Source organism: Bison bison, unplaced genomic scaffold (assembly GCF_000754665.1).
Source record: "Bison bison bison isolate TAMUID 2011002044 unplaced genomic scaffold, Bison_UMD1.0 scf7180017864485, whole genome shotgun sequence".
NCBI classification, from domain to species: Eukaryota; Metazoa; Chordata; class Mammalia; order Artiodactyla; family Bovidae; genus Bison; species Bison bison.
In genome coordinates this window covers 5,428,592-5,453,909 of record NW_011495045.1, presented here as the reverse complement: position 1 = coordinate 5,453,909, position 25,318 = coordinate 5,428,592, and the positions used below count along the sequence as shown (strand labels likewise).

Sequence of the window (25,318 nt, the reverse complement as noted above, 5' to 3'; positions counted from 1 at the left end):
TCGTTTATACCCTCGCCTCTTGTCCAGTTTCACGGGAACCATGTAGCTCAGTCTCTTATCAATCTCCCCTGGCACACGCTCTAACCTTCCACTGTCCTTGTCACCAGAATCTCTCCCACTCAAGGCAGGCTATGGACATTTCCAAGATTATTTCTGAAGTACAACATGGATCATGGTGCTTCCTTATCAAAAAATCTTCAGTTGTTTCCTGGAGAAATCCATCTGAGAAAAACTCTCCTGATAATACTGAAACATGTCCCCATGCTGAGAGCCTCAGACTAGAGAGAGTCTATCCCTTGGCTTTGCCATTCAAAGCAGGCTATTTGTCTTTATTTTGTACGACTCCCCTTCACAGGCCCGCTCCCTCAGCCATGCTGAGCTCCGGCTCTGACCTGTAGGGACGGGGCTTTCCTGACATTTCCCGTCCACTGAGAGAGCCAGCACACCCTCGTTTCCATCCGTCCTGATTTTGTCTCTTAATTCCCAGCTCTGACAGTTAAATCAAAGACATTACTGATCAAACTGGAACTGTCTCCTAGTCTTGCAGCATTTTAATCTTTGTCTCTTTAAGGGACCAATTAGGTATCAATTTATTCAGTTCTCGGCATCACTGCCGTTAGTTATGCATCATGTCTCTTCTGCTAGACTACAGACTTTGAGGCAGAATTAATGTCTGAGTCATCTTTTTATTACCTAATGAGGCTAAAAGACAGGAAACCAATATTTATTGAGTATCTACAATTTGCCTAGAATCTCATACGCATTCTCTAAATTAATCCTCACAACAGTCTCATAAAGTTGGTTTCCTTGTTTTACAAGACAGAATGTAAGTTCAAAGAAATCAGTCACTTTGTCCAAGTTCACACAGCTAGAGAAGAAATGAGTCTATTTTAAACATACTCTAAGACCTGCCCATTAATGTGATCTTCAGTATATCACTTGATGCTAAGTATATAAAACAAATAATAAGTGGAATAAATATCTACTGGGCTTCCCAGCTGGCTCAGTGCTAAAGAATCTGCCTACCAAGCCCAAGACCAGGGTTTGATCCCTGGGTCGGGTAGATCCCCTGGAGAAGGAAATGGCATCCCACTCCACTATTCTGGCCTGGGAAATGCCATGGACAGAGAAGCCTGGCGGGCTACAGTCCAAGGGGTCACAAAGGAGTCAGGACATGACTTAGCAACTAAACAACAGCAAACACCCATTAAATGAGAGAAGCCATCATCTTCCACATACTAAAAGCCAACTTTATACAGCACGCCAGAATAAACTTATCTCCTTTAGGTATGTTCAAACTGGACACAAAGAGATATTTAGTTGAACAAAAAAGGCTCATTATTTTGTAGCTGCAGCACATGCAGAGGAGGGGCCATAGTAACAGGCAAAGCCCAAGTCAGCACAATAGTTACGTTTTTGTTTTCAGAATTACAGTTGGCTTAAAAAAATTCAAAACCTATGAGGGATCTAGAGCTTGTGAGAAGAGACTGGTTAAGGAAACAGAAGGAAGAAAGATTCTGAAAAGTACACATGAGCTCTGACGAGTTACATAATCATGGTGAAGACAAGATGGAGAGGGAGCCGAGGTCGTCTCTGGACACGTTTCTCAGGTCTTCTGCACAAAAACAACACTCCTGAGAGCCTTGAGGAAATGACAAAGTTCAGCTAAGCCAAAGTACAATGTCTGCAGACCAAGCTGCCGGCTCCAGCCAACCCGCAAGCTCGGAGTCTCTCAAACACGTCCGTACCTTTGGAGTGTCGACACACTCTTCCTCCATGAACGCTGCCTCTGCCTGACAGCCAGACGTGGGAAACGCGAAGGCGTCCACGGTGGATGCCTGTGGGAGGAGGGCAGATCGCATCGCTCGCACGCTGGGTGAATGCACGGTCACCGGGAGCCCCACAGTCTGTGCCTGTAAATAGGGCAAGAATGGAAAGTTCAGGAACATTAATCCTCTCTCTATATACATAAATGTACAAATCCTTTGAAATACGACAATTCTTCCTGGTGCAATGAAAGGATAAACACTGATTTGTTGGAAACTCCAGAAAATGTGTGATGAAGTATGTACAGGTATAGGTATCCATCTGAAGCAGTCTCTGCCACCATTCTGAGACAGGTCGTACAGAAGTTCACTCCTGTTCCCACGGCGAGGTGCATAACTTTCACAGATATGACAAGAAAGCTAGTCTTTTCAAGGAAGGTAAGGATGTTCTTTTTTTTTTCCAATTCAACAAACATGGATCATCCGTATCCTTAAATATATTACTCCAGAAAGAGACAAAGAAGCATAGAACAGTCCCAGTCTCAGGGAGCAGGAGCTCAAAATGGAACCAGAGATAGATACGCACACAACCAACTGTAACACAAAGTACACTGCAATAAGGGCTATCTACCTGCATCTTTTTTTTTTTTTTTTGGTGGTATGGGGTGAGATGGTACATATTTCTTGGCAAGGATGTGTGTGAAGAGGAAGAAGAGAGAAGCAGCAGCTACTTGGCCGGGGCAGGAATTTCCTTCTCTGAAGGAGACTGCAGACTGAACACAGCCTGCTTGTCCAGCAGAAGCAGAGATGCTTACTGCTGAGCAAGTCATGTTCATGAAGTCAGCCAGCTCTAGAAAGTCCATTCTCCATGTCTCCTCCATTAAACCCTCTAAGTAAACAAGTATTACAAACTCTTCCTTTGAAAAATCATTTAAAGAAGATTTTCCTTAATGGTATGGAATGACTGGGAAGATGACACTGTTGGGTAATCCTTTCCTCCCCATCTCTTTAAAACTGGCAGAATTTCTTAGATCTCTTTTGAACATAACAGACATCGCAAAACATCGGAAGGAACAATCATCACACCGGTTTCTAAAAGGCAGAGGAACGGCCTATATTTTTTTCTGCCATTATCGCTTCAGGAGATACAGGATGGTGAAAATGAAAAGGAACAGAATGGTATGATGCTAGCTTTTCCTTTCCCAAGACCTGGGTTTGATTTCTGGCTCCATCACTTACTAATTGTGTGAACTTAATCAGTTACCTAAACTCTTTTAATCTTATTTTCTTCACCTCCTAAAAAGGGCATAATATCTACTACACAGTGAAGTTAGGATTGTAACAGGCAACGTGTAAAGTCCTTCACTCAGTAATGTTGATTCCTCCTTCCTCCTTCTTTCTGAAGTCTTAGAATGATGACACAATTTAATATAGGAATCAGACTGCAAAATGAATATACACTTCTGTTCTCAGATACTACCTAATGGTTCTCAGTTAAAATTTCAGACCGATGGTTTTCAATAAAGCAGGGTATGTTAGAAATATACTTTATCCTTGACTATACTTTGAATATAGAGTATGCTTTATATTCCAATGTTAACATCATTAGATATACTGCATGAAATAAAGAATAAAATATAGCAATAGTAAAGTGTTGGTATTATACGGATGCTAAAAAAAAAGTAAGAAAATGCACTATATACATAAAGATAAAGAAATAGCTTTTCTTCTACCACTGCTCCTCAGGTCATTTTTGAAACTAAATATTCCCCCCCCCCCCCCCACCCCTTTCCAGCATTACTCATTTAAATTAACTGTTTTAGCTACAATGTAAAAATTAAACTTCCTAATAAAGTCTATTTGATATATTCTCCCTGCTCTTATCATTGTCTTTTCAATCGAAGGATAAAGCTAAACTTTTGATTTCTGTTTCCTAAATTTACTTGACTGCTCCTTATTAGGGCAAAGCATTACCTATAGACGCTGCGCTGGAAATGAGAACCCAACATGACAACTAGGGTCGGGTGTGCTTCTCACTTCCTTCCTCTTATTAGCTGTGACTTTTTAAATGGCAGGATTGTGCTGGGCCAGATCAAGCATAGCACGTTTCTTGGCAACTTTCACATCCAACCTGGACTACAACAGCTTACCGTGAACTTGGTAAAGACAGAGACATAAGACATTTTATTGTGACAATCACTTCATAGGAAATACAATGACAGATTTAGAGGTCTGCTTTTTAGGATTCTTAGAATCATGGAATTAAATAAATCTTTTTGGTACAAATTACAGTATAAGTATTCAAACAGCATGCCCAACACTAAGAAGTGAACTAAATAATATGTTGTTATAATAAATAGATGGTTGACTAATATCCCAAACAAGCAGATATTACCCGTTTCTTCAAGAGTGGCCATAAACACGACTGGCACATGAAAAGATGCTTGACATCATTCATTATTAGAGAAATGCAAATGAAAACTACAAAGAGATACCACCTCATAGTGGTCAGAACTGGCTGTCATTAAAAAGTCTTCTCTGGTGGCTCAGACAGTAAAGAATCTGCCTGCAATGCAGGAGAGCAGGGTTTGATCCCTGGATCAGGAAGATCCCTTGGAGAAGGAAATGGCAACCCACTCCAGTATTCTTGCCTGCAAATCCCATGGACAGAGGGGCCTGGTGGGCTACAGTCCATAACGTTGCAGAGTTGGACATGACCGAGTGACTAACACAAACAAAAAGTCTACAAATAAATGCTGGAGAGAGTGCAGAGAAAAAGGAATCATCATATACTATTGGTGGGAGAGTAAGCTGGTGCAGCCACTATGGAAAAGTGTGGAAGTTCCTCAGAAAACTAAACACAGTATTACCATGCTGCTACTGCTGCTGCTAAGTCGCTTCAGTCGTGTCCGACTCTGTGTGACCCCATAGACGGCAGCCCACCAGGCTCCCCCGTCCCTGGGATTCTCCAGGCAAGAACACTGGAGTGGGTTGCCATTTTCTTCTCCAATGCATAAAAGTGAAAAGTGAAAGAAGTCGCTCAGTCATGTCCGACTCCTAGTGACCCCATGGACTGCATCTATGGGATTTTCCAGGCAAGAGTACTGGAGTGGGGTGCCATGGTCTTCTCCTAGTATTACCATATGATCCCACAATCTCACTTCTGGGTGTATATCCAAAAAAGAAAAAAAACAAACAAACTACTAATTCAAAAAGATACACACACCTCTATGTTCACAGCAGCACCACATACAACAGCCAAGACATGGAGACAATCTAAATGTCCACTGACAGACAAATGGATAAAGAAGATGTGGTACATACACACAGTGGAATACTACTCAGCCATAAAAAGAGTGAAATAATGCCATGTGCAGCAACGTGGATGCGACTGGAGATGATCACGATAAAGTGAAGTGAGCTAGAAAGAGGAAGAAAACACCATGTGACATCCTTACACGTGGAATCTAAGACATGGCACACATGAAGCCACCGAGGAAACGGAGAGAGGCTCACGGACGCACAGAACAGACTTGCGGTTATTGTGGGAGAGGGGTTTGCAGGAGGGCTGGACTGGGAGTTTGCAGACAGCAGATGCAAACTTACATTCAGAATGGATAAACAACAAGGGAACTGGGTTCAATATCCTAGGATAAACCACAGTGGAAAGGAATATATGTGTATAACTGAGTCACTTTTCTGTATAGCAGAAATTAACACAACACTGTAAGTCAATTATACTTTAATAAAAAATTTTAAAAAAGAGTGGTCATAAATAATAACCACGTCCACTAACTGCAATAACTTTTTAGATCACATATTTATTAACTGGAATCTCTTCTTCTGATTTTATGCTTTCCAGCACCATTAAAATGAAAATGCTTTTTCCTATCAGAAAAAATCTTTAGTCCTCCTGAAGGACAGCTGAAAACCTAGTAGAGAGAATTCACAATAAAAAGGCAACCAGTCCATTCTGAAGGAGATCAGCCCTGGGATTTCTTTGGAAGGAATGATGCTAAAGCTGAAACTCCAGTACTTTGGCCACCTCATGCGAAGAGTTGACTCATTGGAAAAGACTCTGATGCTGGGAGGGATTGGGGGCAGGAGGAGAAGGGGACGACAGAGGATGAGATGGCTGGATGGCATCACTGACTTGATGGACATGAGTCTGAGTGAACTCTGGGAGTTGGTGATGGACAGGGAGGCCTGGCGTGCTATGATTCATGGGGTCGTAAAGAGTCGGACACGACTGAGCAACTGATCTGATCTGACAGTCAATTAGATGTCATGTTTCCTGCATACTATGTGGCAAATATAAGAACTCTCAATCCATCTAAGATGGGAATCTCACTGTTTTCTAAGTAGTAATCATGGGCTATTTATCACTACACCATAAATTCCCAGAGACTTGTTTTCTGGGCACCTATGAAACCGGGAGGGCTGGCACTGTCTGGCACGTAAGTGTTCTATCTGAACTGAACCGCTGGAATCAATTAACCAATTTCATCTTTGTAGGAAACTTGTGAAGTAAGTAGGTACTGCTGTTTCCATTCTATAGTTAAGGACACTGGGGCTCAGAGATGCTGACTTGCTGACGTCACTCAGCTCAGTATGGAGCCCAAGCTCTGCCTGACCGCACTGCTCATGTGACCTCTGCATGGGATCCTGTGACCTCCCTGGTTCCTATCGCTCCATCAAGTAATACGTGATCTGCCACTTCTTTAAAAAGAGAGCAGAACATCAAAGAATTCAAGGGGATAGGCTCTATTAAAACTTAAAGCATATTTATATTCACAAAAACAGAGAAATCTATTTTTTAACAAGTTCAACAATAAACATGAGAACCCCAGTCTCATAGGAAAGGGAGAACTTCAACCCAGTGCCTGCTGCTCAGCACTCAGACGGGACTCATACTCTTTAGATACATTTCAAGTCACAGGAAATAGCTTTCTATGATAATTTAGGTCAATGTATACAATGAAAAGAACTCATGGGGTGCTCTTTAATAAAAAGTAATTATCAAATAGAAGAAGCTATGCTAATACATCTGAACCTCAAGCCAAATGAAATACAACTTGAGATCTAAGGAACTTGCGTCAAATTTAACTGTGAAAAGGAAATCATGTGCAATAACAGACGTGTGTGCTTGGCGGGATCGTTTATGTAACCCTCACTTGTGTAACATCTCAGAAGAACAGAGGCCTGGGAGGGCAGCTGCTCAGTGTGGGGCTTCCCTGCTTCTTATTTTTCTGCTGCAGCATTTTCAAGAGGGAAGGGTCACCTCCATTTTCCTTTTGCTGCCCCAAATTTGGAATTCTCATTTTGTCACCCCCTCTATCTTGAAAGCAATACTGCTCCACTTTGAAGGATTACAAGTGCTCAGAGATACTTCAACCCAAATATCTGGAACTTTGGCGATACATTATTTTACTCACGTTAGTCTCAATATTCACATTATTTGAGATATTGAAGTATGTATAAGAAAGCATATCATTTGCTTATTAAAATCAAGAAGATTTCAATTTCCTTGGGTTTCTTTTTCACATACTCTGGAGAAGTCAATGCAAGATTCTATTATAATTCTATAAATTTTGCAGGACTGCCAAACAAGAAATACAAAGTGAAACCTCTTTTGTTCTTACTCCCACTTTAAATACGGTACTCACAGAAGTAGATGGAAATCCTGAAAGATCGTGTGAATGATCTGTACAGGCTATCTCCCAGTTCTCCTTAGCGCCAGCCTCTCTCTGGGGACTCAGGCCCATTCTTCCCCATCAGCTGAGTCGCCACCACTGTGACTCCCTCAGCCTTGGGCTCAACAATGGAGCCACCTCTCCTTGTCCCTTCCTCCCCAACATTATTTATTACTTATCACTGATTATTTATTCCTATATGCTGAACAATTATTTACTAATGTAAATGTCCCAGCATCTTATAATTATTCCCATTTTAAAGCTTGAGAAACTGAGGCACAGAAAGACCTCAGGTAACTTTTTTAAGGTGCACAGTAGGAGATGGCAGAATCTGGGATGTGCTCCAGAGCCCACCATGCTGGGCTGCCTCTCCAGACCAGGGCTGAGTTCAGCCAGGGCCCACCTGGGACAGCTCCTTACGCGTGCCCTTCCTGCCTACTTCCACTGGCACCACGTTAGTTTGGTCGTCAGTATTTCTCATCAACTATAATCATCTAATAGCGCTCGCCAAATTTCTTCTCTCCCCTATCCAGTCTGTCCTTCACAATGTTAGCAGATCGCTTAGCTTAAAGTACAATATAGTTTTATCACTTTTTTTGCTTAATAGTCTTCAGCAGTTCCTCATTTCTTCCTGAATTATTAGTAAACCGAAGCTGAAGCACCAATACTTTGGCCACCTGATGAGAAAAGCCGACTCATTAGAAAACACCCTGATGCTGGGAAAGATTGAGGGCAGGAGGAGAAGGGGACGGCAGAGGATGAGATGGCTGGATGGCATCACCGAGTCAACAGACGTGAGTTTGAGCAAGCTCTGGGAGATGGTGAAGGACAAGGAAGCCTGGAGTGCTGCAGTCCACGGGGTCGCAGAGAGTTGGACACAACTGAGTGACTGAACAACAACTCTGTCCTTTACCTTGGCATTCAATCCCTTCACAGCATGGCTTCAACTTAACCACTCCGACTCTTTCATTTCCCTATTCTTCAGTTCAAGTGAATTAACTGGAACAAGTCTATACTGGCCCACTTGAGTACTTCTGGTCACACTGCTTCTGTCTACGTGTAATGCCTCTAGCTGCTGCCTCTCCTGAACAGCTGTGAGGCTCTATCTTAAATGCCATCTCTCCCACAAAGCCTTGCCCGATCAGATGTATCTCTCTCCCCTTTGCCCTTTTTCTAAAAAACGTTCTATGACACATCTACACAAGTTCAAAATGATGACATTCATAGCATCTTCTAAATTTTGTCTTTTCATTATTTTTGAAGGATTGCTATTCATGATGTTGTCTTATTTTGCTTCTATAATGTAATGACTCTGAGGGCACATTTATACATCCTGAGGGCACGTTTTATACATCTTCTTCCCTGTAGTGCCTAATAAGTGAAGCTTTCACAGTAAATCTGCATAAGAATTTATTAAATGAAATTGAATGTACAGACTAGTTACATTAATTCTCAACATAAATGAATGATTTTAAAAAAAGAGAGAAGCCTCTTAAAGAAAAAAAAAACTGTCTGAAATAAAATTAAACCCTTACAAATAGGAAGATGGTAAAGTTTTTGAGAGCCTAGTAAACGACAGACAGAAACTTTACCGAGAAACAAGGTGTAGAGGATGAAATCCTAGCCCTTTGTACTACGCCACGGAAAACGTGTCAAATGTCTGAACAGGCACACGCACCGATAAGACTATTGGCTAATAGGGCGTTACCTTGGCAACTGTTTGTTCGGCGATGGTGCTAGGCCGACGCTGGCGGGCATCAAGTCTCTGCTCCACAGGAAAACTACTCCTGTGTGATTTCAGGCGCTCCACCAACAAGTAATAAATGGCAGCAAAGTGGTTATAGCTCTTGTTCTGCAAAGCCTGCAAGAGAAAACAAGTGCCAAAGGCGGAGAACCATAAAAACCAATTCAGTGATTTACACCTTTCTAAAAAAGAGGGAAAAGCACAACACTATAAATCAACTAATCTTCAATAAAATGAAAACCCTAAGGGAATATATGTACACCTATGGCTGATTCATGTTGAGGTTTGACAGAAAACAGCAAATTTCTGTAAAGCAATTATCCAATAAAAAAATAAATTAAAAAACAGAATGCAAGGAGTCTGGCTAAAATAAGTAAATAAATAAATAAAAAAGGGAGGGAAGAGATCATGTGTTCTTAAAAAAAACAACAACAACAAAAAAAAGAGTAACAAGCAAAGTCTGCCTCAAAATGAAAGGTATTCCAGAATTCAGAAGAGAAGACAGATAACTTCATTAATTGTATAAAGGGTGATACCTCTGAATGACTTGACTGGTCCTTTTACATTAATTGGATCCATTTATTTTTCTGCATTCAGAGAAAACGCCATCATTGTCTCATGCAGCATTCCCCAACGCTGTCACTGTGGTCCCATCTCATGGCTGTAACTAGGCTGTAAGGCTGGTTAGCAACCTGAGCCCACAGGCTCTAATTCCACAGCCTCGACACAAGCCCAAAGCACTGCCAACCCTGAGGTCAATGATTAAAGTCTTTGGGGAAATTTCTGGTGATTATTTTGGGCTGGAGAATGACGTTTGGACACTAGGTTGAGAGACGCTGTGTCTCCATTCTTAGGTAATTTTTTCCTCTTGTTTTTGCAGTCCCACCCTCGTGAAACCTTGAAAATAAAGTTGCTTCCCAATTTTTCACATCCCTAGCTGGCCAGCTCTCCAACGATGCTATTGAAAAAGAAAAACAGCGGCTCCTTTGGCTTCTAATTCCACGTGACAGGCTGCATAGGTGCTTGCAGTGCAGCTCGTGTGCAGAGCAGCGGCAGCAAACATCACCGGCCAAGGGAGCTGCGCTCACAGCTGCCGTCACGGGCAAGGACAAAGGCCTCGCTGAGCGCGTGGTGGGCAAAAGCAGGGCAGCGTGGTTTCACTTATGGCAACAGTGACGCAAAGGCAGCACGGGCCACAGTACTCTGTCTTCACCGGGGCGCATTTTATATTCTTGTTATGCTTCATTCTTAAAAAATACTGTTTTTGACTGCTGTGGAGGTATTAAAAATATGTATATCCTATGAATATGCTAACTATTAAAGGACAGAAATAAAGCTGATGAGCAATTTCCCAGGTTCTTGACCTTCTCAGGTCTATGACCCATAAAACTTCCAAATCAGGAATCCACCTGTTGTTGCCTTCTGAGTTTCTTCAGCTCACATCTAAATCCCACTGGTTTTCCTAAACCTGCTGTCTTCCCTTCTTCCTTTATGTTTAGCTCTCGCCTTGTTCTGTATCTGCACACTTACATCCCATATAAACTAGCTTATTACCTATAAGAGTTTATGTTTCATCTTAGAAGAAACTTTCTACTTTTTATTTGCTAAGCTTCCATCACTGTCTTTCCTCAAACATACATAACACTTCCTTTTGAATTTTTTGGCTGATGGGGCAAAGGCAAGAATTTATATATTGATTAAAAGCAAACAAAAATAGAGTGTGATGAAATGTCCAGGAATACTAAACTGCACGCCGAGGTGCTGGTTTGGCCAGAAGACCAGGTTGACAAGTATGAGAATGAAATTTTAAGTTACTAAGTATTGATACAACAGAATCCTGAAATATCTTTAGTCAAATCTCCAATCCCTTTACCTCAATGGTTTTCTGTTGATCTATTCCAAGGCCGTGCATTAATCGCAGAACCTGCTCATTAAACTCCCCGATGGACGGCTCGTTTTCTTGCTCTTGTGGATAGAGAACAGGCCTCTGCACGGGAACTTCCACAAGCATCCACTTATGCTCCTTGATTTGCGCTATGGTCAGCCGTTTGGCCGGGTCCAGGACCAACATCCTTCGAATAAGGTGCTCACAATCTACAGAAAACACAGTGTTACGGAAGTCATGTGATTCTCCTTGCACTTTGGCGTATTTACCTGACTCGTGACTTTGTACAGTGGTGATAATCTTTGTATCCTCCACAGGGCCCACTGGAAAGCAGAAGGTCAAATGAGTAAATAAAACCTGAAAGCTATTTGTATTCGTCAAGTTCACACGATGCATGGTGACCCGTGAAATTAACCATCTCCGTGAATGAATACTTAAGAAAAACAGGAGGGTGTAGGTCTATTCAAATCTGTACTAAACGAACCTTTCTATTGAATTTCTTAATTGAAAATATCTAGACACAGACTTAGATTTCCACTAAAGAAAGAGAAAAAAAAAGTCTTTTTCCTAGAACAAGCAAATAGCAATGGATCCTTCCGGTCACTTCTGAGGCTGATATACTAAGGTTGTGTGAGGCAAGAGCCCTCCAAGGGACTGTTGCTATTCTCCATATCAGTGCAACTGAGGAAAATGTAGGTGAAACAGCAGTTACTTCTGATGACATTAGGTAAACTGTACTGCTGCAATTCTGGGCTCTTGCTTATCCTCTGAGCTGACAGCACCCTCTTTACTACCCCGCATAAGCTAACCTTCCATCACGAGTTAAGTGCCAGGCACCATGCTAAGAGCTCTACACAGATGAATTTAATTAATACCTCAACACCCCTGTTAGCAACTATTGTTACTTCCATTTTATAGAGTGAGGAAACTGAAGCACAGAAATATAACTTGCCAAGGTCAGACCGCCAGTAAGTGGTGGACTCAGGATTAAACCAGGTGGTCTGGCTCCAAAATCTACTTTAAGTACTAGAACATTACTTCTGTTACTAGGAACTGCTAAGTTAAGGATGATAACCAAAATCTAAACTGAGTGAACTTAACTGCTGCCTATGCAGCAACTCAGTACAAGACTGGAAGGGATTATAGCACTTCATCTTAATTCAGTTGTTTTGCTAGTTGGTTTTAAGTTTAAATAAAAAGCTTAATTTTGTAACCTCCCACCAGAAGATATGGGAAAATCCATTTCATACTTAAGAGTGACATGGTTGTAAATCTGCATCTACAAAGTGCCTCTCAAAGGCTAAAATAAACACGTAGGACACTCACAGACGAGGGCAAACGGGAAGATTTACTGTTCTTAATCTGGGACACTTTCTGTTCCAGTTACAAGTAGGAAGGCTGGAATTTCTCTCACCTACATGGAGGGGGTTGCTTATTTCTATGACTTTTAAAGTGATTCGGTCACTTTATTTAGCACCCAAACTCTTAGAAAAAGAGAAGCCTTTCTTTAGGCATTCATTTTCAGAAAAAATTCTGTAAAGCACAATTTTAAGATAAACAGGTTGTTACCTTCTGACATGAAATATGGAATCCGGAATCTTCCTTCTAAAACTCTCTGCCTCAAAATTGGAAGAGTTGGTCCATCAAATGGTAGAGCTCCACAGACAAGAACGTAAAGAACCACTCCCATGCTCTGTGGAAGAAAATAAGGCTGTCATTTTTCTACTGAGAACTTTGAACGCGCTTTGTTTTCCTAAAATATCCTCAAGCTCTTAAAATTATACGGACTGAAAATTCCTGTTTGAATTTACTACTGTCTCAGAAAAAAACAAAAAAGCTGGAATGCTGACTACTGCAATAAAGCATCCTATAATAAATACCAAAAGAACTAAACTTAATCATTTTGATTACTAAACTTTAAATCACTGTTGATATTAGGATGGTAACATCTTCCCCTAGAAATTCTTTCCTAGAATCTTTACGCTGACTAATTACAGGCCAGTGGACAGGAAAAGTATGAACTACTATCTATGTGTTAGGTACCAAGAGCTTCAAAATGGGCCAGCGTACCCAGTATTATCATGATAGATGCATTTAACACAGCAAAGCAAAGAAATACCCAAATATCCAGCTGTGGTCCTTCATACTGCTGCCCTTCAAAGACTTCTGGGGCTGCATAAGGGGGGCTGCCACACCACGTTGCCAGCAGTTCACCACTTTTAAAGAAATTTCCAAAACCGAAATCTAGTGGGATGGAAATAAACGTTACTTTCATCTATGCTCTCAAACTATACTGAATTTCTCATACTAATTTTATAATACGCTGTATCGACAATACCACTACTAATTCACTCTGTGAGCATGGGGTGGCATGTAACTTGTGGTGTTTCCTTAGCATTCAGCACTGCTACTGCTGCTGCTGCTAAGTCACTTCAGTCGTGTCTGACTCTGTGCGACCCCACAGACGGCAGCCCACCAGGCTCCCCCGTCCCTGGGATTCTCCAGGCAAGAACACTGGAGTGGGTTGCCATTTCTTTCTCCAATGCATGAAAGTGAAAAGTGAAAGGGAAGTCGCTCAGTCGTGTCCGACCCTCAGTGACCCCATGGACTGCAGCCTTCCAGGCTCCTCCATCCATGGGATTTTCCAGGCAGGAGTACTGGAGTGGGCATTCAGCACAATGAATAGCAAATATTAAGCATTCAATAAATATTTCTTGAATGAATGTGTTAATGAATTAAGTTTTCTTCTCAAAGAGAATGAGTGAGAAACTGGAAAAAGGACTTTAAATCATTTATTTTTAAGGCTGAAAAGAAAAATTCCACTGATAAGGACAACCAGCTTGAATTTGCTAATTTTAGAATTTCAATGACTCCATGATTAAGAGCTCTTGAGCTTATACAGTCTCTAAAGAAAGAAACAAATGAGTAAAACTCTAAGATATTTACCTAAACACAACCAAGGGACTGGCTGCTCTCATAGCCATTACTCCAAGGTAGCAAGAGAACCTTTTAAGGCAACTGAGGACAGTGTTTCCTAAGTAACAACTCTATGAAGTGTTGGCTCCCACATCCTGAATAGACAGATACTCATCTGAATAGCTCATTAACATGTGATGGCTCTGCGGCTCGACCACAGGCCACTTATCATCATTATCACTTATTTACTCATTTATGTAATGTGGTGGCATTATACTTCTCAACAGTTAATGGCCTTCCCCTTATGATATGAGTCACACCAAATCTGCAGCTTTGATATATAGCATGCACTCTGGAAGCACTGTGGCCTTCAATACACATGACAGTTACCACGGAAGACAAACGCAGTGAGCACTCTGGTGTAAATGCAAGCTTGTGCCCTTTTGCTAAGCCCTCACACAGTTCCGTGTTCTCAGCCGAGGAACAAACTCCTGTTATTTTGTAAGTTACAGCCATACTCTCTTTATGCTGCAACAGACTCCTGACTGAAGGACACACCTTAGTGATAAGAACTGGCTCTCCTCTGGCCAGTGTCTGCACTGCAGGGTGAGCTTTCAGAGGTGCCCCCAGGGGGCTGAAGCAAGTCTCCTGCATCAGACTGACTGTGGGACACAGGCTGTCTTCCTGAGCCTCAAGCTCCACAGCTGTAACATAGAAACATGTGTAGCCAGCAGGCTGCTGTGCAGATCCAGTAAGTTAACAGAAACTCACACTCTACTCACACCTTGAGACTATGGCGCACTTCTCTATTTATTTTTATTTTTGGTTGTGCTGGATCTCGGATGCTTGTGCTTGGGCTTTCTCTAGTTGCAGGGAGGGGGGGTCTACTCTCTGGTTGCGGTGCGTGGGTTTCTCATTGCAGTGACTTCTCTTATTGCAGAGCACAGGTTCTAGGGCGTGAGGGCTTCAGTAGCTGTCTAGTAATTAAAGTTATTTAACTTTCCTGAATCTTTCTTTCTGTACCTATAAGTGTGGGGATAATTTGCCTACCCAGATAGGATGCTATGAGGAGTAAATGAGATTAGGAATGTAAGATTCTTGATTCCTGGAGCACAGTAGATGTGAAGTGTTAGCTCCCTTCTCCTGAAGTGAAGCCATCGTTACCAATGACTGCCCTTCACAGAAATGGCTCCTGAGAAAATACACTGGGAGGGTAAACAAGGTGAGGAGAGGGACTTTCCTGGTGGTCCAATGGCTAAGACTCCAGGCTCCCAGTGCAGGAAGGCCTGGGTTCAATCCCCCGTCGGAGAACTGGATTCCGAATGATGCAACTGAAAGACTCCGTGTGCTGCAGTGAAGATGGAGGATTCCACATGCCTCAGTGAGACTTGGCACAATCAAATAAATAAGCAAACAAATAAATACTAGAAAGAAAAACAGCTAAATACTAAAAAGAAAAAAGAAGCTTAAGGGTTCAGAAGAGAAAAGATGGTGCACGTGGGGAGAGGGACGGTGTGTCTAAAGCTGGAGGAACAGTGGTGTGGCCCATCCTTGGTGTCCAGAAACGCAAGGCAACGAGAATGCCGCCCTCCATCACGTGCCTACAGTTCAGTCCTACACTTGGCTTTCCAAACTGACTGTCAGAGAGGTCTTATCTTCTCAGCTCACTCCAAACCTAACAATTCACACCCCATCACAATCCATGTATTCATATTGACAGGTGTTTCTCATTTTCTAAAAAACTACACTCAAACCAGCCCAAGACAAGACGGTCAAATAATATCTAAAGAGGAAGATGTTAATTTCAGTCACATGGAGAAGCACAAGAAGCTCTGGGATGTGTGTTTGGAGATCCTGAAATAGGTCCAATAATTGCTGTCCTTTAAACCATAATCACAGGATGAGTTTCAGCACATGTAAGTTGAGGATACTCTCCAAATAGCACTGTAACATTTTAATGTCTCAAAGAGCCATTCTCATCCCCTTCAATCTGAAACCCTTCCCCCCTATCCCGCCCCGACTCCCTTTGAGTTTAAGTAGAACAAACTCAAAGAGGGACTTGGCTTGGACTCCCCTCCTCACAGCACCCACACTGGACGCTTCACTGGCAGGAAGACAGAAAATCTAGGAGAGCGCCAGGGCGCCTATGGTGGCCTAGACTCAACCTCGGCTGCACCCATTTGGGAAAAGAAAGCCGCCTGCTACCTTAGAAGAAGAGGAGTGCTACACCCATGTCACCTCTGTTCCTGCAGGTAGCTGAAGAAAGCGGGAACTTGAGCCTGCAGGACATTCAAAGAGGCACCGCAACACTATCAGGTGCATCAGAATTACTATGATAGCATTTAGGTGGGTGTTGTCTATACCCTGTCAAAGCATTAAATATTTCATTTGTAATCATGCGATCTATGGGTTAAGGAAGGCTTTGCTGCTGCTGCTGCTGCTGCTGCTAAGTCGCTTCAGTCGTGTCCGACTCTGTGCGACCCCCATAGACGGCAGCCCACCAGGCTTCCCCATCCCTGGGATTCTCCAGGCAAGAACACTGGAGTGGGTTGCCATTTCCTTCTCCAATGCATGAAAGTGAAAAGTGAAAGGGAAGTCGCTCAGTCGTGTCTGACTCTTAGCGACCCCATGGACTGCAGCCTACCAGGCTCCTCCATCCATGGGATTTTCCAGGCAAGAGTACTGGAGTGGGGTGCCATTACCTTCTCCAAGGAAGGCTTTGGAGTCAGGCAAATCTTGGGTTTTCCGCTTAGCTGTGTGATCTTGGGCACATTACTTGATTTCTCAGAGTCCTGGTTTCCTTACTTGCAGAACAGAGACAATGTCTATGCTCCACAAAGTGACTATGAGCAATATATAATGAGTATATGTAGATATGTACACTTAAAGTAGATAATATATAATGCTTTAGGTATGCTATTGAAACACAGCAGGTGCTCAATAAACAGTAGCCGCTGAGTAAGCTACTCAATACGAGGGAAGAATAGCAATTCTTTCTGTTTTACTTATCTGTCTTCCCTATCAGACTAAACTCCTTGAGAGTGCAGAAAGCGGACTGCAACCCCAGACTCAGCACACTGACAGCCACTCAGTGAAGGACTGCTGAATGAATATGTTGTCATCGTCTCTTTAAAAAGTGCCAGAAGCTGATCTAAGCTTTCCTAAGATGATTTCTTCTTAATAACCCCATAAGGTATCCTTATTCTAGGAGGAAGTGAGGGTAGGATGTTAAGGATCTTGCTAGAAATTATATTAAGCTGCAGGCTTGCAAGAGGAACCAAATCTGACTACAGAGCATTCACTGTTAACCACCTTTGTGTCCTTCTCTGGCCCAGTGACATGTAGCTATTTTTTGAACAAGTTAATAATTATCAGGCAATGGGAAGACACTTAAAAGTCTTTTTATTTCTTACTGGAATCTGGACAACTTGCTTTGTTCACAGTCTGCAGCTTTCTGCTTAAAGGCATATAGTGAAACAAGGGGTGAGCAAGAGGGATGAAATATGAAAACAGCAGAGCTGTGCAGGATTTTTTATCGTTATTTATTCATACGGAATGGGTTAATGTTTCAGCAAATCAAATTCTTTCCTTCATCAAACATCTGAGTGCATACATGTGTCAACCATTCTACAAAGAAAGAAAGATAGTCTCCCGACAATAGCGAAAAATCAAGGACCCCACATTATTACCTGACTTTTGAAAAGCATTATGAACAGTCATGTGGGCATTCCTCTCTAAACCAGACCCAGACCCAACCCCTGTCCTGCTGGAAAGGAAACCTCCTTTTAGTTTAATGCCTAGTTTAATGTGTTCTCTGATGCTCTGATCTGCAAGTGAATACTTCAAAGATGGCTGCTATTTCCTCAGACATTTTTTTTGATTCTTGTTTCTCTGTCATAGAATGTATGCCATGTTATGATGGATTCGTTTTGATATTATTTAACTTTTAATTCTGAAATAAATTTAGATTTACTGAAGAGTGGCCACAATAAAGTAAGAAGAACTCCCTCTGTCCTTCATGCAACTCCCCCCTCCAGTATTAACATTCCATATAACTATAAATAATCAAAACCAAGGATAACACCGATGCAGCACTGTTAATTAAAACATGGACTTCATTAAGATTTCCCCAGTGTTTTCACTAACGTCCCTTCTCAGTGCAGGATTCCACACTGCACTTAGTTGTCATGACTTCTTGGTTGCTGTTTGGTTGCTAAGTCGTGTCCGACTCTGCCCATGGACTGTAGTCTGCCAGGCTTGGTCTTCTCTAATTTGCAACATCTCCTCAGACTCTCCTTGTCTGTCTTGACTGTGACCAGGGCAGGTCACATATTTTGTAGACTGTCTCTCAGTCTGGGTTTGCCAAGTGTTTTCTCACGATTAGATTAAGATGATTACTTTTGGAGAAGAACATCACAGCTGCTGCTGCTGCTAAGTCGCTTCAGTTGTTTCCGACTCTGTGCGACCCCATAGATGGCAGCCCACCAGGCTTCCCCATCCCTGGGATTCTCCAGGCAAGAACACTGGAGTGGGCTGCCATTTCCTTCTCCAATGAATCAAAGTGAAAAGTGAAAGGGAAGTCGCTCAGCCGTGTCCAACTCTTAGCAACCCCATGGACTGCAGCCTACCAGGCTCCTCCATCCATGGGATTTTCCAGGCAAGAGTACTGGAGTGGGGTGCCATTGCCTTCTCCAAGAACATCACAGAGGTGATGTATTCTTCTCAGGGCTTCATATCAGGGGGAGCAGGTATTATGCCTTAATGACAAGTAGGGTTAATCTTGATCTCTTAAGGTGGTATCTGCTGGGTTACCCCATTATAAAATTATTTTTCTCTTTGAAATTAATAAATATTTTAGAGAAGATACATTGGCACTATATATACCCTTTTCTCCTTAAACGTTCACCTACTAGTTTAGCACTCATTGGCAGGTCTTGACTGTAGCAATGATCACTGTGGTGGTCTAATGGGAAGCTTTTGTTTCCTGTATTCCTTCTACAGTATTAATCACAACTCTTCAAGAGTTGTCCCTTCTTCCCCTCTTATTTATTTATTGGTTAGATCATTTCTTTATTTTTTACAACACTGTCATAATATGTTCATCATAAGTATTTATTTTATTCTTTGGATTATAATTTAATACTGAAAGAAGAAAGCTAAAGTTTAATAGCTCAGTCATGTTCAACTCTTTGCAACCTCATGGACTGTAGCCTGCCAGGCTCCTCTGTCCATGAAATTCTCCAGGCAAGAATACTGGAGTGGATTGCCATTCTCTTCTTCAGGGGATCTTCCCAACTCAAGGATCGAACCTGGGTCTCCCGCATTGCAGGCAGATTCCTTACCATCTGAGACACCTTCTGATGCTTAAATAGTTCCAACTTTGGCCACTAGGAGATAATTCAGGTTGGCTCCTGTATCCTTTCAACATGCCCCCATCTTTTAAAATTTTCTTTTTATTTTAAGTATTTCCTTATCTTTTGGTACCAGAAGATGTTCCAGGCTCATCTTGTACTTTCCTGTCCCATCCCAGGAATCAACCACTTTTCCAAGGAGCCCTGATTTCTTTTACAGAGAAATGGTATTCAAGAACCAAGACTAAGATCTTGATGTACTCACTGCAGCTGGGCTGTCATCAAACAGAAGAAATATATGTATGAATGCTTATTGGTGTACACACACCCACACCCTATATTTATGTTGATTCCTTTCTATATATATATGTATTAAAAAGAAATGTTAACCTTTGAGTTCATATTGATACTTCTTACTCCAATTCAGGGTTCAGACTAGCATTATTTTGATATTATTTTTATTCATACTTGATTGACTAAACAACAAAATTTTGAAGGTATAAAGTTTTTTTCCTTGAGGTAATTTGTTATTTGTGTGGGAGTAATTGCTTGAACTCTCACTCATAACATACGTTGAATGTGTCAGATCAATCAAGATTTTCAACATTTCCTGAGCATAGCAGGGAAAAGACACACTTTCTCAAAGAACTCTTAGCTTCAAAATTTTAAGATATGAAAGCATGTTCAGGATGGGAAACACAAGTATACCTGTGGTGGATTAATTTCGATATTTGGCAAAACTAATACAATATTGTAAAGTTTAAAAAAAAAAAAAAAGAAAGCATAAGTTTTTGAAGCAAAATGACAACTAGTCTTTCAACATGGTGTATGAGTTATAATCAAATCCAAACATCATTTAAATCTTGCCTACTTTGGACTAAGCATTACACACTTGGTATTTTTCTATATATTATCTCAATCATGAATGTCCTTACCTTACAAAGGGGGAAACTGAAGCTGAAAGTGGTTAATTGAGTTGCCCAAACTATTTACAAGTGGCTTAACCAGTATTCAAATACAAGTCCTTTGAACTCCAAGCCAGGTGGGTTTTTTTGTTTTTTATTTTTAACTGTATCACCATCACTCTTCAAAGAAGTTTAATACAACTTAAAAATGGAGGTAAGGCTATTATAAAACGTGGGGAAAATCCTTTACATTGTATGGAGATGACAGATTTTCTAATTTATCCCTCTGCTAGCAGAACTTGACAAGTGAGGGCTTTCTCATCTCTGCAATATTGATGCTTTGTTAAAAGCATCCTTAACAAGTGAATGGGAATAATTAGGATGTTTACAAGGCAAATCTCAAATATACACCTACATTCATTTTAGAAATCCATATTTATTTTAAGAATGCATGACATGTTAAAATAGACACATCTTGTCCTTTTCATATGAAGATGATTTATGGCATCTTATACTCTGAGGCATATACTCCAAGGTTTTACTGTGACGTTAGCTTTGGGATTTTCTGCTATATCCATATTTTCTCACTTGATTTACATGTCACATAAAATGTCAATAAAGAAAGCATTTGGGGTAGAGTTTCTAACTACAGAGCAGATTAATTACTGTTGACTAGTTCGCTTGGAAATCAACTTGGCTTCACAAGCTGAGTCCTCTATTTATTTATTATCTAACCACTAACAGACCATGGATGTATTTGAAAACAGTATTAGAACTGCTATTATTGTTTTCTGCTTTATATTTTTAAAGTGATTGATTGACCCAAATCTTCCTGATAAGAAAAATCAACTATTATTACTCTTATCACTAAGTTACATAAATTATCAGTGCCCAAACACCATTAGCAAAGGGCTAATGTTTTAGGAATAACAAGGCCTTACAAAGAGTAAGCAACCTGACATCTGGTCCCATCACTTCATGGCAAATAGATGAGGAAACAGTGGAAACACTGACAGACTTTATTTTTTGGGGCTCCAAAATCACTGCAGATGGTGACTGCAGCCATGAAATTTAAAGACGCTTGCTCCTTGGAAGAAAGGTTATGACCAACTTAGGCAGCATATTAAAAAGCAGAGACATTACTTTGCCAACAAAGGTCCGTCTAGTCAAAGCTTTGGTTTTTCCAGTAGTCATGTACAGATGTTAGAGTTGGACTATAAAGAAAGCTGAGCGCGGAAGAATTGATGCTTTTGAACTGTGGTGTTGGAGAAGACTCTTGAGAGTCCCTTGGACTGCAAGGAGATCCAACCAGTCCATCCCAAAGGAAATCAGTCCTGAATATTCATTAGAAAGACTGATGCTGAAGTTGAAACTCCAATACTTTGGCCACCTGATGCGAAGAACTGACTCATTTAAAAAGACCCCAACGCTGGGAATGATTGAAGCTGGGAGGAGAAGGGGATGACAGAGGGTGAAACAGTTGGATGGCATCACAGACTCAATGGACATGAATTTGAATAAGCTCTGGGAGCTGGTGATGGACGTGGAAGCCTGGCAGGCTACAGTCCATGGGGTCGCAAAGAGTCAGACACGACTAAGTGACTGAACTGAACAAAGAGTAAATAAGCTGATCCTGATGATTACTGTCTGATGGGAACAAAGCATATTAGCGAATACTGTCAGAGTGAAACAGATCAAATATTAGCATGCATACAAATCACCTGGGGAACCGCTGAAATGCGGTTCTGATTCAGTAGGCCTGGGGTAGGGGAGTTCGAGAGTCTGCAGTCCTAACAGGCTCCAAAGTGATGCTCATGCTGGTCCCCTGACCACTCTTCCAGTAGTCAGGACATAAAGAATAAAACAGAGGTCGTGAAAAAGATACAGAAGATGTTGAACAGCTTGTCACTGTTTATTGTTGTGAAATAGAATTACTAAATATTTTCAGGATTTACTATTTACATGACAAAGACTAAATAGAAGTCATTAGGTAAACTATTTCAAGTCATTTTTTTTTAAAAAGAAAAAAGTAACCAAGACATTGAAAACCAGTCTTCAGGCTAAGAAAAAAGTAAATGATTTCCAGGAATCAACACAACCCAGGCAACTTTTAATCTCCAATAGTGTGTTATAATGTCTAATTTATAATTTTAAAAATCCTCCTACAGAGAAGCAGATGGCTTTCGTGTTAAATTTATCCTTGTTTCTAAAATTGCCAGTAGAATTCAGATATCCAATCTTGCTGAAGAGTTACATGTCTTTTGCAGTTATTATAATAGGAGAGAAGAAGACAATTATGAGGAAATGAAAGCTGACAAATGAAAAGTAGCAGAGTGTGGAGCCAGAGCTGACCCACTGCACAAACTGAATGCCAATCAGCCATCACTGACGTCAATGCGTATTTTGTTGCCCACTGGCAAGAGAAGGCCAGCTGCACAGTTTACTGCCAAACATCAGTCACCTCCTCCCTACCTGACAGGAGGACACAAGAACAATCATCACAGCTGATGTGAAATGTGATCCTGCTGACCAGGGTGAGGCATCTGTTTGTCCAGTGAGAGAGTTTAGTGAGCTGAGAGGTGAATTAAACGCTCTTCCTCAGCCCAAAATGGAGTGAGGAGGAGGAAGGAGATGAAGAGGGGAGAAATAAGACAAAAGGAAACAGAAGCCTTTGAGCCACCTTCCATGTTCCAGGCTTAATGCCTGGCCAGGGCTAAGCAGGCTTGAAGGATAAAGACAAGGTCTCACTCTGTTTGCTGATGCAAAGCTCTCTGCACATTTTACATAATACTAGTGGCAGGAGGATAACAAATGGAAGACTTTTAATAAATATTTTACTAACAAAACCTGTTTCAGCCTATCCCACCCTTTTTTGGTTCCAGGGCAGAAAACTAGAATTATATATACAGAAATCTGATCTCCAGTTCTTCCAGTAAGCAGGAAGATTGCTAGAAGCAATCATGAGAGATGATGGGCTACTTATAGATTACAGGTCAGTTCAGAAAGGAAGTATTCCTCTTGGGCTAACGACAAGAGACCTGTGATGCACAGGTTAGATTTATTAGGCTTATTACACACAACTAATTACACGGAAGGTCCCTCTTAGAAAAATATATTAATTTGCATCAAGCAGAAACAATTTAGAATATAAATGATAAACTTTCCTTGTACCTCTGAGATTTGTATTGATAAGACTAAGTCTTGGTAATTAAAAAGACATGGTGAGGGGTTGTATGGCTATCAATTTTTAAGATTTGTTTTCACATGGAATCAATTATACATTGAATACAAATACCTTTTACTGTTTACATGGTGCCAGGAATTTTAATTAACAATTTATTTAACAAACACTTAACTAGCACTAACTATGTACCAGGCACTGTTCTTAGAAGTGTGCAAACATTAACTAATAATCACTATGAGATATGAACTTCCATCACTCCCTTTTAACTGATAAAGAAACTGAGGACAGAGAGATTAAGGAACATGTCCAAGGTCACGGAGCTAGTAAAGTGCAGAGCCAGGGTTCAAACCCAGGTAGCCTGGCTCCAGAGCCCATAATCTTACCTACGAGCTCCCTGTGTCTAACATTATCACTAATCCTTACAATGTTCCTGACAAACAGATTAATCTCTGTTTAATAGATTTGGAAACCTAGGCTTGGTGAAGTTAAATAATCAGCCCAAGATCACACAGCTACTAAATGGCACAGCTAGAATTTGCACCAGTACCGTCTGATATCAAACTCCACATTCTTTATGTGACGCCTTGTCTGACTTCTGATTATTTTTTGAAAACTTTCTCTGAGTGATTCATACACATTAATGCTTATCTAAGTATTCATTGTAAGCATTTCAGATTAGGAAAGTTGAAAAATAGCATGGAGGAAACAGTACTGCAATTATTAAAACTAATGAAAGCCAAAATTTCTTTGCATTCTGCCTGATTCTGAATGTCTCAACACTCGTATTCTGTGAAGGGTGGAGGTCTCATAATGGAGGTGATGAGCCTATACAGGTGTGGGTGAATCCAAGGCTCACCAGTACCTGAAGTCTTTTACCCATTAGAGGAGCACAAAAGAGAATCTGATTTGAAAGCCAAGATTCTGTATTTATTAAAATAAAGCATGTTTGATACTTCCATTCCATTTTCTGTCTTATAAACAGAGGCAAATATTTTAATTTAAACCTAGTTTTGGTTTACACTTCTCTTTAATTTCACTGTGTGTGTGTGTGTGTGTGTGTGCGCACGTGCGCGTGCGTCTAAGTATGTGCTCAGGCATGTCCAACTCTGTGACCCCACGGACTGTAGCCCCTCAGGCTTCTCTGTCTATAGAATTTTCCAGGCAAGAATACTGGAGTGGGTTGCCATTTCCCACACCAGGGGATCTTTCCAACCCAGGGATCAAATCCACACCTCCTGTGTCTCCTGCATTGACAAGCAGGTTCTTTACCACTAGCGCCACCTGGGAGGTCCAAGTTCAACATAGAGGATGGCTGCTGCTGCTGCTGCTGCTGCTGAGTCACTGCAGTCGTGTCCGACTCTGCGTGACCCCATAGACGTCAGCCCACCAGGCTCTCCTGCCCCTGGGATTCTCCAGGCAAAAAAACTGGAGTGGGTTGCCATTTTCTTCTCCAATGCATGAAAGTGAAAAAGTGAAAGTGAAGTTGCTCAGTTGTGTCCAACTCTTAGCGACCCCATGGACTGCAGCCCACCAGGCTCCTCCATCCATGGGATTTTCCAAGCAAGAGTACTGGAGTGGGGTGCCATTGCCTTCTCCATAGATGATGGCTAAAACAGTTCATTTATTCAGCCCATTTAGTAAGAGATGTTTAGAAGCAGAATAAACACAATGTATAATTTGAGGGAATAATTTTTTTGTACTTTATTCTGAGGTTCTGTAATTTTTCCATGGAGCCCCATCTTTCCTACATGTGTTAAATTTATTTAAAATTCAAGAAGAATCCTCAGAGACCAGAAGATGATGTTTTTAAAGGGAAGCAGGGCAATAAAAAAGTTAGATAAAAAACAATGGATAAAAATAAGTACCCTGCAGAA

General features: G+C 41.3%; 1 protein-coding gene across 1 annotated transcript in view; it reads right to left on the bottom strand.

Annotated features, from left to right (window-relative positions):
* SIK2 (salt-inducible kinase 2) overlaps window positions 1-25,318 on the bottom strand; it is a 116,990-nt gene that overhangs the window by 14,922 nt on the left and 76,750 nt on the right. The window contains exons 4-8 of the mRNA XM_010862869.1: window positions 13,208-13,332; window positions 12,658-12,781; window positions 11,077-11,297; window positions 9,168-9,320; window positions 1,749-1,913 (exon numbers count right to left, since the gene is read on the bottom strand). Coding sequence (XP_010861171.1) covers window positions 1,749-1,913; window positions 9,168-9,320; window positions 11,077-11,297; window positions 12,658-12,781; window positions 13,208-13,332 — 788 coding nt within the window. The remainder of the gene's footprint in view (window positions 1-1,748; window positions 1,914-9,167; window positions 9,321-11,076; window positions 11,298-12,657; window positions 12,782-13,207; window positions 13,333-25,318) is intronic.